Below are 15468 nucleotides of genomic sequence, written 5' to 3' on the forward strand. Positions count from 1 at the left end.
TGTTTAGAAGACATCTCTGGGATCTCTCATGCTTTCTTTATTACACCGAAACATGAAACAATCGCTGTAGTTCATCTGCTGAAGCTCACATTCACAGCTGGTAATGCAACATACACACAGTCCAATAAAGAGACCAGATTAAAATGCAAAAGGCAGAACAGTCAAAAAATTACAACAAACTGACCAGAACAAAATTGCATAATGCCTCAAGTGGCACAAATTTCATTATAATGAAAGGAAAAATGAATGTGCAAATACGGTTAAATGCAGTGAGGAAATATATCCAGTATATCCAAATCAGGTTAAAGATATAGTTCAGCCAAAAACGTAACATTTGCTGAAAATGTGCTCACCTTCAGGCCATGTAAGATGTAGATGAGTTTGTTTCTTCAGCATTGCATTGGATGCTCTGCAGTGAATGGGTGCCGTCAGAATGAGTCCGAGTGCAATTGATAAAAAGTGCATCTGTTGTTGTCTCTCACATCCACATATTAGTTCAGAGCTGTTTAAACAGTGCTTGATCTGTGCAGATTTCTCTCCTGATTCACACCAGAACACTTTTTTCACTGGAGGAAGCGTTATTATGGATTGTGGACTCAATGGTATTTTAGTTATAAACGTCTTAATGCTGGATTTGTTTCAGCTTTTGTCTTCTCCAGATGTTAACTGATGGACGAGTGCTGTGGATTATTGTGATGTTTTTATCAGCTCTCATTCTGACGGCACCCATTCACTTCAGAGCAAGTGATGCAATGCTACATTTCTCCAAATCTGATGAAGAGGCAAACTCAGGATGACCTGAGGACGAGCAGATTTTGACTTCAACAACAAATGAGTGCAGAGACATCAGATCCTCATTTGCTTTTAGATCGTTACTCCATCTACTTTAAAATATCTGCTGCGAGCATCTACAGCTCCTCACTTTCTGCCCTTCGCTCTGGTTGGGAGGCAGAGAATATGTCGCTCATGGGAAAGGCTGACTTTATATCCAGACCCTGGCTGGTGAGAGCAGCGTATCGACTCCCGCTGAGCTGCGTTTTCTTCATCGGTGCATGAACGTGCTGATACCACTGAGCTGCAGAAACAACACGTGTGGAAATATCTGTTACTGAAAAACTTCTGCATTCGGCATAAGTGAGGTGAGTAACTTTATTTACAGATAGCTGACAAAACTACATCTTTTAGCATTTTTGCATAGTTAAATATGATATAATTGTATAAGAGAAAGTGCATATTTCAGAATTTTATCTTTATTAATCAACTTTTTGCAGTTCATTGCACTCGTCCTGCAGTATGACAAATACATTTACTAAAATACAAACATTTAATGTTGTGTGTACAATTTAAGGTCATAAAAACACGCATTGTAATAACTTCTAAAATAACTACCGTAGTTATTTCTACATTTCTAACTAGTTATGTCTAGAATATCTAGAAAAATTGTGTTTAAAGTAGTTTTAGGTGGAGTATAATATAGTAGTGGAATTTAATTTAATTATTAGAAAATGTATTTAAATAATTCCATTTTAAACAGTCTTAGATGGAGTATAATATAGTGGTTTAATTTGTAATTATTAGAATAATTTCTTAAAACAATAATAAATATTATGTTTAAAATAGTTTTAGATGGAGTGTGATATACTAGTTTAATTTAATGTTTTATTTTTAATTATTAGAATAATATAATAATATAAAATGCAATAATATAAAAATAATTAGAAAAACACTTTTAAAATAGTTTTAGATGGAATTTAATTTAGCTCTCTTTATTTATTTCTCACCAGATAGTAAAGGTACTGTATGTGTATTTTACGGTACCGTAACTTTACTAATTTATAGTGCTGAAATATTAAAAATATGACTGGCTCACCATATATGTCTAGTCTGGCTGTACATGATACGATCCCTGCCTCATTTTTTGCAGACACCGTGTACCAGCCTGCATCTTCCTTTCTGGTCGGTTGAATCAGAAGACAAACATAACCCGTAGTGTCCTGATGCATGCTGGGATAACAAAGACACAGAACATATATGCTTAACATATACTGCATTTATGTTCTCAAGCACATTGTCGATCATATCTGGGAAACCCTACTGAAGGGAGCTGCTGCTTTGGTTCCTGGTCCAGCAGAAGTGAGCAGACTCACCTGACTCTGTCCTTCGAGTGAGGGATCGTGTCATTGTCTTTCTTCCAGAAGATGAGCGGCTGCGGCATCCCCACAACCCTGCACTCCAGACGCACCGGGGAGCCCTCGGCGATGCCCGTGTTCTGCAACTTTTCCACGAAATGCGGCGCCTGCTTCAGCTCTTTCTCTGCATGTGTTTATGTGACGGGGAAAAGAGGGTCAAGCATCTGTGTTATTAAGTCAGATTTGCAAGATATAAACTTAGAATTCTGGCTTCTTCTCTCAGAATTGCGAGATGTAGTAAAGTCCAATTCTGAGTGAAAAAAAGACTGACTATTTTCTTACAATTGCGAGTTTATATCTCTGACTTTATAACTCGCAACTGTGCTTTAATAAATACATCGACAAGTCGAAATGATGACATAAAAAGTCATAATTATTAGATAAACGTTATAACTATGAGATGCATTATAATTATGATGCAAGTAAAAATTATGACAAAAAGTTAAAAAAAATTATAATTATGAGATAAGTTAATTATGACATAAGTAGAAATTACGACAAAAAAAAAAAAACTTTATAATTATGAGATAAGTTAATTATGACATAAGTAGAAATTACGACAAAAAATTAAAAAAAAAACGTTATAATTATGAGATAAGTTAATTATGACATAAGTAGAAATTACGACAAAAAGTAAAAAAAAAAAGTATAATTATGAGATAAGTTAATTATGACATAAGTAGAAATTACGACAAAAAGTTAAAAAAAACGTTATAATTATGAGATAAGTTAATTATGACATAAGTAGAAATTACGACAAAAAGTTTTTAAAAAAAGTATAATTATGAGATAAGTTAATTATGACATAAGTAGAAATTACGACAAAAAGTTAAAAAAAAAAGTATAATTATGAGATAAGTTAATTATGACATAAGTAGAAATTACGACAAAAAGTTAAAAAAAAAGTATAATTATGAGATAAGTTAATTATGGCATAAGTAGAAATTATGACAAAATAAAAAAATATTATAATTATGAGATAAATCAGAATTTTTACATAAAAAGTCAATTATTAGATAAAACGTTATAACTATGAGATACATTATAATTATGACATAAAAAGTCAATTATGACAAGTCAAATTTATGACATAAAAAGTCAAAAATATTAAGTCTTAGACAAAATGTTATAATTATGAGAAGTTAATTATGACATAAGTAGAAATTATGACAACAAGTTTTTAAAAAATTATGAGTTAAGTCAAAAATATTACATGAAAAGTCATAATTATTAGATAAAAAGTTAGAATTCTTATAATGGCATAATTATGGCATAAAAAGTAATGCAAACATACTCATAATAGTCATAATTGTGAGAAAGTCAAAACTGGCATGAATTTATGATAAAGTCAAAAATTAGATTATGAAATTATTATGACATAAAAAGTAAATATTATGAGATAAAGTCATCATAATAAGATAAATTATGATACACTAAGTCATAAAGACTTAATATTCATATGTTTTATTGTCATAACTATGACTTTTCATCTCATGATGATTTACTATGCCATAATTTTGATTTTGTTTTTGTTATAATTATGAATTTATATCTCAGAATTTTGACTTATGTCATAACTATGACATTCTAAGTCATAAATATGATTTACCAAAGCACATTTTTTAATTTTATGATTTGATTTTATGATTTACCAAAGCACAATCTTAGTATGATACACTAAGTCATAAAGACAGTAATTTCTATTGTCAATAATTATGACTTTTCATCTCATGATGACTTACTATGCCATTTCTTTTTCATAATTATATTATATTTATATTTTGACTTATGTCATAACTATGACATTCTAAGTCATAATTATGATTTACCAAAGCACAATTTCTTTATTCTTATGTGGCAGAAATGGGCTTTCTAGTACTTTAATGTTAAAAAGTACTTACCCACTACTCTGAGCTCGAGGCCGAATGAACTCTGTCCAGCTTTATTTGAGGCGATGCAGGTGTACGTCCCGTCATCAGCTTGAGTCAGAGGGTCAATAACCAGAGAATGGATGCCGTTTTCTCTCACGAGCATTCGGTGAGTGAGGTCTGGATATATGGGCCTCCCGTTCAGAAGCCACATGATTTCAGGATGAGGTAACCCACTCACCTAAACAGCAGAGAGGAGGGTTCAGGACATGAAGACTCTTTCTGCAATATCTTATTTGTCAGTGTGTTTACATGCACGTTCTTAAGCCGTTTATGCTTAATAAGCATGTAAACGCCGTAAGCCGTTTTCTTTTATCAGAGTAAGGTCATCAACGGTTTAAGCATAAGCTAGTCGACTCGACACAGGTAGTTTTTTGCCTCGTGTAAATGCATTAACCTGCTTTCTGTGGGATTATTGAAGTGTGCATGTGTGATACGTGACAGGAACGCATCCTTAGTGCAGATCTGAGCGAAATATATCACAAACGCAGACTCTTTCACGACCCAGAAAATAATCAAAATGTGTTCTCATCTCGTGCAGCAGAAGTGGTTCAGTCAAAACGCTGCTTCTGTAACTGCATGAGAGGATAATATATGAGCTGTCAGTGTCCCGCTGACATGTTGCAAGCTTTATTTAGCATTACAGCTGACGACATCTGGACTGCATAAATGATTGTGTTTTGACGACACGACAGGGAAATAACCTGATTTATTAATAAAGTCATGCAAACGCAGTATTGCGTTGTCAGGTGTAAACGGGGAAAACTGCTTATTTTAATAAGCTGATATTTGTTAGTTATCAGCTTACTGGTGTGCATGTAAACATGATAACAGACAAAAGTACTCGGACACTTCAGTCACTTTTCAAGCTTTTTGAAATTAGACAAAAAGAGTTTAAATAGTTTTAAATGATACAATGAAATACAAAGCCACTTAAGTGACTTCATGACCATGTTTCTTAATGCACTTAAGTAGATTTAAAAAGTGCATTTTGTAGTAATGTCAAATTAGACTTTTTAATTTAAAATATATTGTAAACCAGGGTTATTACAGAAAACAAAAACTAATATTAAAACCGTAAAAAAAAGAAAAAATGTATAGCTTGAAATGAAATGGATGTAAACTGAAATAAAATATAAAATGTTATTTTATTTCAGCTAGTTGCCAAGGCAACATTTCTCACTTTAATTGAGCTTAACATGATGTACTAACATAACTAAAACAGAAATAAAAATGTATAAAAATTATATAGACATATATATATAAAAAAAGGGAAAAATGACAAAAACTGATTTTAAATATTAATTAAAAACTGTAATAGTGCCTCAATGATACTAAAATAACACTGCTGTAAATCAATCATTGTTTTAAATAGATGACATGCATTTCAATGGAAAATACATTAAAGTATATTTTAGTTTATCAGTACATTTAGCAGTACACTGAAGTAATTATAAAAAAGATATATGTACTCAAGTCCTGCTTTCTACCTTCTTAAGTTCAAATAATTGCATTTAATATACATTTAAACTATTAATACATTTTAATTTAATTGCAATTGACATGCAACAGAGTCCAAAACATTACATTCAGTTTGCACTTCATGTATATTACTTTAAAGGGTTTTCTTTCAATAAGTACTTGTTTTAAAAGTATGGTAAAGTGTACTTCTTTTTCTCAAGGGATGGATGTTGTTTATTAAGTCTGCTAGGACTCCTAATGCAATGTTGTTCAGACTGTTTAAGAGCTCAAGTATGTTTAGGGATCACTGCAGGTTACATCTTGCTGGAATATCTCCAGTACCTTGCAGTCTAGCCTACAGAGCTGTCCCTCATGAGCCGACATGTCTCCCGGAGCCTGCAGGAAGTGCGGACGAAAGAAGCGCTCTTGAGCCGGCTCGCCCTCCACTTCCTGTACACGCGCTCGGACTCTGGGGAAATCAGAAATATTATACATACAAGTCTATAAAACTTGTCTCTTTGTCAGCCATTGCAACTGGAAAACAACTTTATATATGCATTACACTACCGGTCAAAAGTTTGGGATCAGAATGATTTTTAATGTTTTTTTAAAGAAGTCGCTTCTGCTCAAGGCTGCATTTATTTGATCAAAAATGCAGAAAAAAACATAATATTGTGAAATATTATTACGATGTAAAATAACGTTTTTCTATTTTTATATACGTTAAAGTGTAATGTATTTCTGTGATGCGCAGCTGTATTTTCAGCATCATTACTGCAGTCTTCAGTGTCTCATGATCTTCAGAAATCAGTCTAATATGCTGATTTATTATCAATGATTGAAACAGTTTTGCTGCTTAATATTGTTTTGGAAACTGTGATACTTTTTTTCAGGATTCTTTGATGAACAAGAAAGTTAAAAAGAACAGCATTTATTTAAAATAGAAATCTTTTCTAACAATATACACTACCGTTCAAAACTTTAGGGTCAGTACATTTTTATTCTTTCTTTTTTGAAAGAAATTAAAACTTTTATTCAGCAAGGATGTGTTAAATTGTTACGAAGTGATAGCAAAGATTTATAATTTGAATAAATGCTGTTCTTTTTAACTTTTTATTCATCAAAGAATTTTTAAAAAAGTATCGCAGTTTCCCAAAAAATATTGTGCAGCACAACTGTTGATAATTCTGATAATAAATCAGCATATTAGAATAATTTCTGAAGATCATGTGATGCTTTATACTGGAGTAATGGTGCTGGAAATTCAGCTTTGCATCACAGAAATAAATGATATTTTAAAGGATATTCAAATAGAAACCATTATTTTATATTGTAATAACATTTTGCGATTTTTTCTGTATTTCTGATCAAATAAATGCAGCCTTGATGAGCAGAAGAGACTTCTTTAAAACACATTACAAACTTTTGACCGGCAGTGTATATATATATGTATGAAAACTTGATCCGACTCACCTCTGCGAGTGAACCGTGGTCCGGTTTCGCACGGGACCCGTTTGGACAATCAAATGGCCAGAGCAGCTTATTCTACCCTGTGGACATGAAAACAGGCTTAACTGTCATTTAAACTACAATTCACAGTCGTTTCTGATGATTTTCTCCAGCATGTTACCTGTGGATTCGCTGCCATGACTGTATAATTGCCGTCATCGTCACTCGTGACCGCTTCTATGTGTAATGAGCACGTCCCATCACCCTCTCTGATCTTCTTATAGTGCTCGTTTTTCTTCAAAATCTGCTTTCCATCCTTAAACCAGTAAACCTGTGTGAAAAGTACAAATTAAAAGTCCATCAGCAAGTAGTTTGGACAATATACATGCTTGAAGATTGAAATTAATATCAACTGTATAGGAAACATAAATTATTTAGAAAATAGTAATGATTAATTATTTAATCTACACGCACTAACCAGGATTTTTCAGCTATTTAAAAGAAATTAGTCGTTTTATTCAGCAAGAATGCATTCAATTGATCAAAAGTGACAGTAAAGACATTTATAATGTTACTATTGATTTCAAATAAATGCTGTTCTTTTGAACTTTCTATTCATCAAAGAATCCTGAAAGATAAAATGCATCACAGTTTCCACAAAAATATTGTGCAGCGCAACTGTTTTCAACATTGATAATAATCAGAAAAGTTTCTCGAGCAGCAAATCAGCATATTATACTGATTTCTGAAGATCATGTGACACTGAAGACTGGAGTAATGATGCTGAAAATACAGCTGCGCATCACAGGAATAAATTGCATTTTAATATAGAATAACGTAGAAAACAGGTATTTTAAATTGTTTAAATGTCACAATTTTTACTGCATTTTTGATCCAATAAATGCAGCCTCTGTGAGCAGAAGAGACTAATTTCAAAAACATCAACAACAAAAAAAAAGTCTTACCAACCCCAAACCTTGAATGGTAGTGAACACAATAAAAGTGTTATTTTCTGAGCATGCATTACAATAAAAATCACAGGCTGTCAAAAACTCACTTTAGGAATTGGAATTCCAACAACTTTGCAGGTAAATGTGACCGGAATCCCTTCCACAGCTCTGAAGTGCTTCAGTTTCTTGTTGAAGATGGGCGCGATGCATTTTCCAGAGGGAATTTCATTGTGCTGAACTTCATCGTCCGACTCTTCAACTGGAGTTCTTTCCAAACGAAACCCGATCTCACTCATGAGCCTCTGCTCAAAGCTCGACACCTTGTATTCCTACAAAACACATCATTACGAATCAACGTATTATCTGAGATCATTTGTGAATGTGCCCCATTTATGTTTTCATACTAATTAAAGCAGCTTTGAAAAAGGTTTTCCAGGTTCTTTGGAAACATTGCACACAGTTGCTACCCGAATGTTAACGTTTCCAGTACAGTCGCATATTTAAACAATCAAACTGATCACAGTTATGTCTGAAATTAACAATAAACAAACAAACAAAGAAATATCTGATAAATGGTACCAGATCACATCAGAGTGAACTTGTATGTTTGCATGACACATCTGACAACATGCAAACCAATTACAATATATTGTGGAGATAATGTAACATTATAACATAGACTGAATTATTTCAAGTAAAATAGTCCCCAAAACATCATGTTCTTATGGAAGCTTATTTCCAGCAAAGAATTTTTAAAAAGCAGTAAAAAAAGAAAAGAAATTTTTTTTGTTGTTTTTTTTACTCACAACACTTTTTTCCTTGTAATTCTTGGAGAAAAAGTGAGAATTGTGAAATATAAACTCAGAATTGTGAGATAAAAAGTCGCATTTAGCATTTTTATATTTTTTTATCCCATGCCAAAAACAAATAATACAGAATTGCGAGATTTAAACTCAAAATTCTGAGAAAAAAAAGCCAGAATTGCGAGATTTAAACTTAGATTGTGAGATACAAATCACATTTAGCTTTTTTTTTTATCCTGTGGCAAAAACAAATAAAGCAGAACTGCTAGATGTAAACTCAGACACTTTTTTTTCTTGTAATTCTTGGAGAAAAGGTGAGAATTGTGAAACATAAAATCAGAATTGTGAGATAAAAAGTAACATTTAGCATTTTTATTTTTTTTTATCCCATGCCAAAAACAAATAATACAGAACTGTGAGATTTAAACTCAAAATTCTGAGAAGAAAAGTCAGAATTGCAAGATTTAAACTCAGAATTATGAGGAAAAATTCAGAATGGCAAGATTTAAACTCAGAATTATGAGGAAAAATTCAGAATTGCAAGATTTAAACTCAGAATTATGAGGAAAAATTCAGAATGGCAAGATTTAAACAGATGATTCTAAGAAAAAAAAGCCAGAATTGTGAGATATACACTTAGATTGTGAGATAAAAATCACATTTAGCTTATTTTTTTATCCTGTGGCAAAAACAAATAAAGCAGAACTGCTAGATGTAAACTCAGAACTCTGAGAAAAAAAGTCAGAATTGCAAGATTTAAATTTGAGATAAAGTCACAATTACTTTTTTATGTTTTTATTCCATGGTGGAAACAAGCTTGCATATATTCTGGGGGTTATAGTGAGGATGAAAAATGGTCATATAAAACTAAATTATGACTGATTTTGGTGCAAAAAATAAATAAAGTAAATAAAAATAAATATTAGGTTACTAAATAGCTATGATATGACCCCTTTAACACACCTTCCCATTTTAAAATGATATCTCAAGAGGCCTGTCCGGTAACAGCTCGCCTTCAGTTCTGGATGTCCGCCAACATGTCTGAATGCAGTCACCTCTATTTATAATACAGAAGAGCCCTGTTCATTCCCATCTCTGTCTAGTCTCTTCATGTTTACTCACGTACAGACACTGAACTGAGTTTGCATTGAAAACACAACAATAACCCAAACTGCAGATGCAGTGCTCATGTCATTATTGCTTCTGTTTGAGATATCCATTGATATCCATATCAACATTCTCATTTAGTTAGTATGTAACATGTAGCATTAAATTAAACTAAAGCTGCTCATGCATAATCTTTTGTGACAGACTTCTAGTTAGAGTATTAGTTACGATTTACAAGGAAGCGTCTATAAAAATATTTCTTAAATGAGTCTGACTTCAGGTTTTAATGTTAAAATTTGTTCAGATTTTAAAATAATTAAGGCCTCAAACATTCAAACAATTAATTTTACATAACATAACAGTAACACTTTACAATACGGTCCCATTGGTTAACATTAGTTAATGCATTAACTAACAATAAGGAAGACATTTGTTATTTTATTTATTAATCTTAATAATACTAATATGTCATATCTAATCAAATATCTTTCTATACTAATCTAATTTATGAAACGTTAGTTAATAAAAAGATACATTGAAATGAACTAAAATTAACAAGTATTTTTTATTGTTAGTTCATGTTAACAAATGTAATCGTATCATAAAGTGTTACTAATGAAATATACTGCATCTTCCTCTAAACTGAGTTATTATCCATGCAGTTCCATTAGTGGAAAAAAGCCACAGCTTTAAATTAGCTCATCTTGCTTCTTGTTTAAATCAAAATTGATTCTTATATAATGAAACGAATGCACTTCAGAACAAAGCACTGCTTGCAATGGAGAAAATTCCTTGTACCTCGTCATAGTTAATGACAGTTGCGGTGGGAATGTTTGGTCCGAGCGGGCGGCTCACTTCCCCCCCATAATTCGGCTTCTATGGAGGACAGGATGAATGACGGTGATGTAAACACAGACACTAGTCACACATCAATACAAATGTGTGATAAATAGTGTTTCTATAGTGTTACGCAGACAAGAAACACTCCAGTGTGTACAGTGTTAATACGATGCATGATGCACATCTGACACATGAAATGTGTTAGAATGTGAAAACAGATTCTTAAATGGGATGCAAAGCCACTAAATGATGCATGGAGATATACAGACCACAAACAGAAATTAAAACAAAAGGTTTTCATTTATAAATGAGAGTCAGCAATACTGACACTTAAAATCAACATGAAACAGCCTGATGTGAAACAGGATATTTAATGAGAAAAGAGGTAGGTTTGATTTTATGTTGACTTTAAACATAGATTTAATTTAAGTCCAAATTATAAATACCCTTACAGAACACCTATTTACAGGACTATGATATAAAGTACAAATATAAATGCAAATGCAAAAAATAATTAAAAAGTAGAAAAAATTGCAAGCATGCATGTGAATTTTACTTCACAAATGCCATTACAGCGATATATAAAAATAATAAAAAATGAAATATGGTGTCATGAAGGAATTACAAATCTGTATAGATAATTATATAATTATCTATTTATAAACCCGTCTGTAATTCTCACATGGCATCATATTTCTACAACAATCTTTTTGTTATATATTTTTGCATTTGGTGCAAGCCAACCAAGAGTTAGATTCAGTTTCAAAATCAAAAAGAAGCTTAAAAGCTTATTAAGAACAAGAGAGAAAAAAATAACATGTTTTTGCCAATATAATTATGAAGTCCTAGCTATTTTGTCATAAAGGGTAGCAGAGATTTATTTTAGAGTATAGCTGTTGTACTTAGAACATGTTATTTAGGGGATATTTTTCTTCCCTATTCCTTCTCCATCTCCTTCAATCAGTGTTTTGTGTAACTTAACTATTACAAACGACGATTAAACCCTCAGTAATAGTGTCTCACATAAAGATCCCATAACTCAAAGTAAGATGTTCAGAAACAGCAAAATCTTCAGTGAACCACAGAAGATGAGCAATTCGATATCTATCAATCCTGGAAAAGCACAGCCTACTTTTTGTACTATACACTGGTCAAACAAAACCCCTTGACACCATGTACCTGCTGCCCAAAATGAAGCTGTTCATCTTTAAATCGCAACTTCTTCTCAATATCTTGTAAAAGCGTTTCCTTGCTCTCACGGATGTTGTCATCAGACATGAGTCTGGAACCTCTTTGATTCTTCTTCAGTGCACCTTGAGGCCTGAACATGGAGTAACACAAGACTGAGGTAAGTCATTAAAATAAGATACAAATGCATCTTCAAATATGAGACACATAGAAATTCTGCTGTAAAACAGCTCTAAAAAGACGATAGTGTCATTATTTAGCTCAACTAGCCAGTTCAGTCTAGTCACAATGATTAACAGCCCATTGGAGTGCTATCATTAGATTAGGCTTCAGCTATCTGGAATATAGTGCACAAGTCATATAGACCACTTTTATGGTACTGCATCCTTTCTGAAACTTGAGAGCCCCAGTTCTCAACTCACATTCGTTGTATTGAGAAAACAGCCAGGATATACAAAAATCAACCAGAAGAAAGAAATTCATATGGATTTGGAACATGAGGGTGAGTAAACGATGAATCGGTTTACATTTTTGGGTGAACCATCCCTTTAAGAGAAAGTGTGACCTTCAAACCATAGTATGATATTACAATATTATAATGCAGAGGTCTTCAACCCTGCTCCAGGGGACCCACTGTCCTGTAAAGTTTATTTCCAACCTGCTTCAGCACACCTGAAGAACTTGATTAGCTTGATTAGGGTTGGAACTAAACTCTGCAGAACAGTGGCCCTCCAGGAGCAGGGTTGAAGACCTCTGCTATAATAAAATGTATTTGTGTTTGCTTACCCAGGTGGGGCACTCTTAGGCAACCCCATGGCATTGGTCAGAGGAGATGTTGGAAGTGAAGGAAGGACTGAACTAAGGAAGGCCACTGGATTTTGGATGGGGCTAGGGGTGGAGCTGCTAGACGTTGGTGAAGAAGCTTGTGGGGGTGACTGAGGTCTAAAAGAAAACACTGAATTCACCAGCCCAGGAGGCACTAGAGGTGGTGAGGACACATATGGTGGGCTGCTTGGACACTCCAGAACTCTTGTTGGGAACTTTCTTGGGGATGGAAATAACTGGTTGACGGGCGATGTGAGCTCCCGTGTCGACTTCGGGAATATCTGTGCAGCTAACTCGTGGAGCATTGGAACAGGAGACTCGGTTGGGGAAGGACTCCTGATAGGAGAGAGCATCTGGGCAGCGATGAACTCCTTTGGCCTTGTGTAGCTGAAGCTCTGGGTGGAGATTGGAATAATCCCAGGAAGTGGAGTCTGGGTGTCGTGCAACGGAGGTGGAGACATTGGACTCGGGATGGGTGCAGGTTGATTTCTCACCAGATGCGGTGAGGTGATTTTACTCAGGGATGGATAAGACACAGCTTGAGAATATGTGACTTGTGGAGCCATGCTGGGATGAAAATTTGAGGGGGTGTTTATCTTTGGTGCAGTGCTGTACAATGCTAATGCATCAGGTATCATCAATGCCTGTGTTCTGGCAACACTCGTGTCACTAACGGGAACAGAGTTCATTTGCAAGGTTGGATTCATGTTTATTTGTGAAATATGAGTGGAAGGAGTAATGGGTGGCATGTTGGCCACATGGTTAGGTGGTTGGGTTGTTGGAGCCATGATAAGTTGATGAAAAGGTGCAGACGGTCCCACATTTGGAGGGATAGGGATGTTGGGAGCTATTCCGGGCTGAGTTATTGGGATTGTTGGTATCACACTTGGCATAGGGGTGACTGGAGCCACATTGGATGAGATTGGCCCCATATAAAGCTGAGGAAGAGTGGAAGCTATATTTGTTTGGGTTAGTAGGGTAGAGGGAATCATACATGGTGGAAAAGTACTTAAAGTAGTAGGAACCAGATTTGGTTGAGGTATTGGAGGGTGGTTGTGTAAGGTTGTGGCTGATGGAGTAAGTTGGGGCAAGGGCATGGAATTGGTTAAAGGCATGCTCAGTTGGGATACAGGTACAGCTTTTAAAATGGGAGCAGGTCTTGTAGGAAGTAGAGGGACATATTCAAGGATCGGCAGTGGAATTGGAGCAGAGTTCATTACAAGAGGAGGTGGTTGGAGTGGTGATGGCGCTGGATTTGCAGGTTGAGTTGGCTTGACAGGCGTTGGCTCAGAACTTGTCCCGTCTAAATGTGGTGAATCTTGGCTTGGGGAAACGTTTTCTTGCTGCTGTTCCAAAACCACCTGGTTGTGGAGGATCTGTAGCTGCACTGGGTCTCTAAGATAAGACAAAATAAGGGGAAAACAAACATGTTGGGTCTACTTCAGAAGGTCCTAAATGTAATTTTAGGGTGTTTTCACACATGGCCTGTTGTTTCGGAACCTGGCGCGTTTCCCCCCTTAGCACGGTTCGTTTGGGCATATGTGAACACGGCAATCGCACTCGGATCCGCGCCAAAACAATCGGTCCGAGATCGCCTGAACGAGGTGGTCTCGGCTCGATTGAAAACGAACTCTGGATCGATTCGGTTGTAGTGAGAAAGCAATCCGATCCAACGGACCAACGAACCAGGCTATATCACAATGTATAATGGGTAATTACATAAGTTTCGTGAAAAGCATTAGCTTTGTTGTTTTGCTAATACCTCAAAATGAACCTGTGAATGTCTGTGGGAGAGCACGTCTTTGCCATTCAAAAATTAAAGCGCACTTTTTTGTTTTATAATGCCGTCTTATTGCTCTTCTTTGTAGTATGTGCATTTTAAAAATGTTTTCCCAATCAATCCTGGACTCCTGCTCAAAATGATAAATTATTATTAACGACAGCTACAAAAAACCCAACAATAAGCCCGCAAAGCTGATATTGTTCCATTCTGACAGATGACAGCTGTGACAGCTCAGTGGAATCCCGGAAAATAAACCGTGGAACTTTGACCAATGAGAGAACAGTTTACTCGCGCGTGACTTGTATTAACAAATTTGGTCCGTTTAGAAATTTTGCTGTGTGAAGCGAACCGCACCAAGAATAAAAAGCAACATTGTAATCATTTGAATCCCTGTTTCGGAACAAAGCAATCGATCTACAGGTGTGAAAACACCCCTAGGCTTGATTGTGTTTATGGGGTGCAGTCTAACATGTGTTAATGCTTAGTTTTTTTTAAAAACGCATTATTTTTCACATAATTTACCTTTACGTACGCTCTTTGGACAATAAACTGGACTACATCCGACTACTACGCTCGACTCAGAGGACTGTAAGAGACTGTTGTGTTTTTGTGTTCACGGAAACATGGCTCAACAACAGCGTTCCGGACTGCGCTATTCATCTCGATCAGCTGACATGCTATCGAGCGGACAGAGCTCGCGTCGAGGGAGGTAAGACCCGCGGCGGCGGGCTTTGTGTTTACATCAATGATGCGTGGTGCCGCAATGCTGTTGTGGTCTGCAAACACTGCTCACCCCTGGTGGAGTTTATGATTATTAAGTGCCGGCCGTTCTATCTACCGAGGGAATATACAGCCATACTGCTCGTTGCTGCATACATCCCTCCCAGCTCCAACAACAGCAACAGGAGCGAGGCACTAAATGAACTGTACCAGCACATCAGTGAG

The 15468-nt window shown here is 35.2% G+C and overlaps 1 protein-coding gene across 1 annotated transcript in view; it reads right to left on the minus strand.

Annotated features, from left to right (window-relative positions):
• Window positions 1–718: 718 nt before the first annotated feature.
• The window catches only part of mypn (myopalladin), a 20655-nt gene continuing 5905 nt past the window's right edge, over window positions 719–15468 (minus strand). Inside the window, exons 10-20 of the mRNA XM_016247010.1 lie at window positions 12702–14135; window positions 11907–12048; window positions 10686–10763; window positions 8085–8306; window positions 7209–7358; window positions 7052–7128; window positions 5921–6047; window positions 4091–4298; window positions 2148–2313; window positions 1871–2004; window positions 719–1075 (exon numbers count right to left, since the gene is read on the minus strand). Coding sequence (XP_016102496.1) covers window positions 909–1075; window positions 1871–2004; window positions 2148–2313; window positions 4091–4298; window positions 5921–6047; window positions 7052–7128; window positions 7209–7358; window positions 8085–8306; window positions 10686–10763; window positions 11907–12048; window positions 12702–14135 — 2905 coding nt within the window. The 3' untranslated portion in view covers window positions 719–908. The remainder of the gene's footprint in view (window positions 1076–1870; window positions 2005–2147; window positions 2314–4090; window positions 4299–5920; window positions 6048–7051; window positions 7129–7208; window positions 7359–8084; window positions 8307–10685; window positions 10764–11906; window positions 12049–12701; window positions 14136–15468) is intronic.

This window comes from Sinocyclocheilus grahami, unplaced genomic scaffold (genome assembly GCF_001515645.1).
Source record: "Sinocyclocheilus grahami isolate Dianchi unplaced genomic scaffold, SAMN03320097.WGS_v1.1 scaffold821.1, whole genome shotgun sequence".
Lineage (NCBI taxonomy): Eukaryota > Metazoa > Chordata > Actinopteri > Cypriniformes > Cyprinidae > Sinocyclocheilus > Sinocyclocheilus grahami.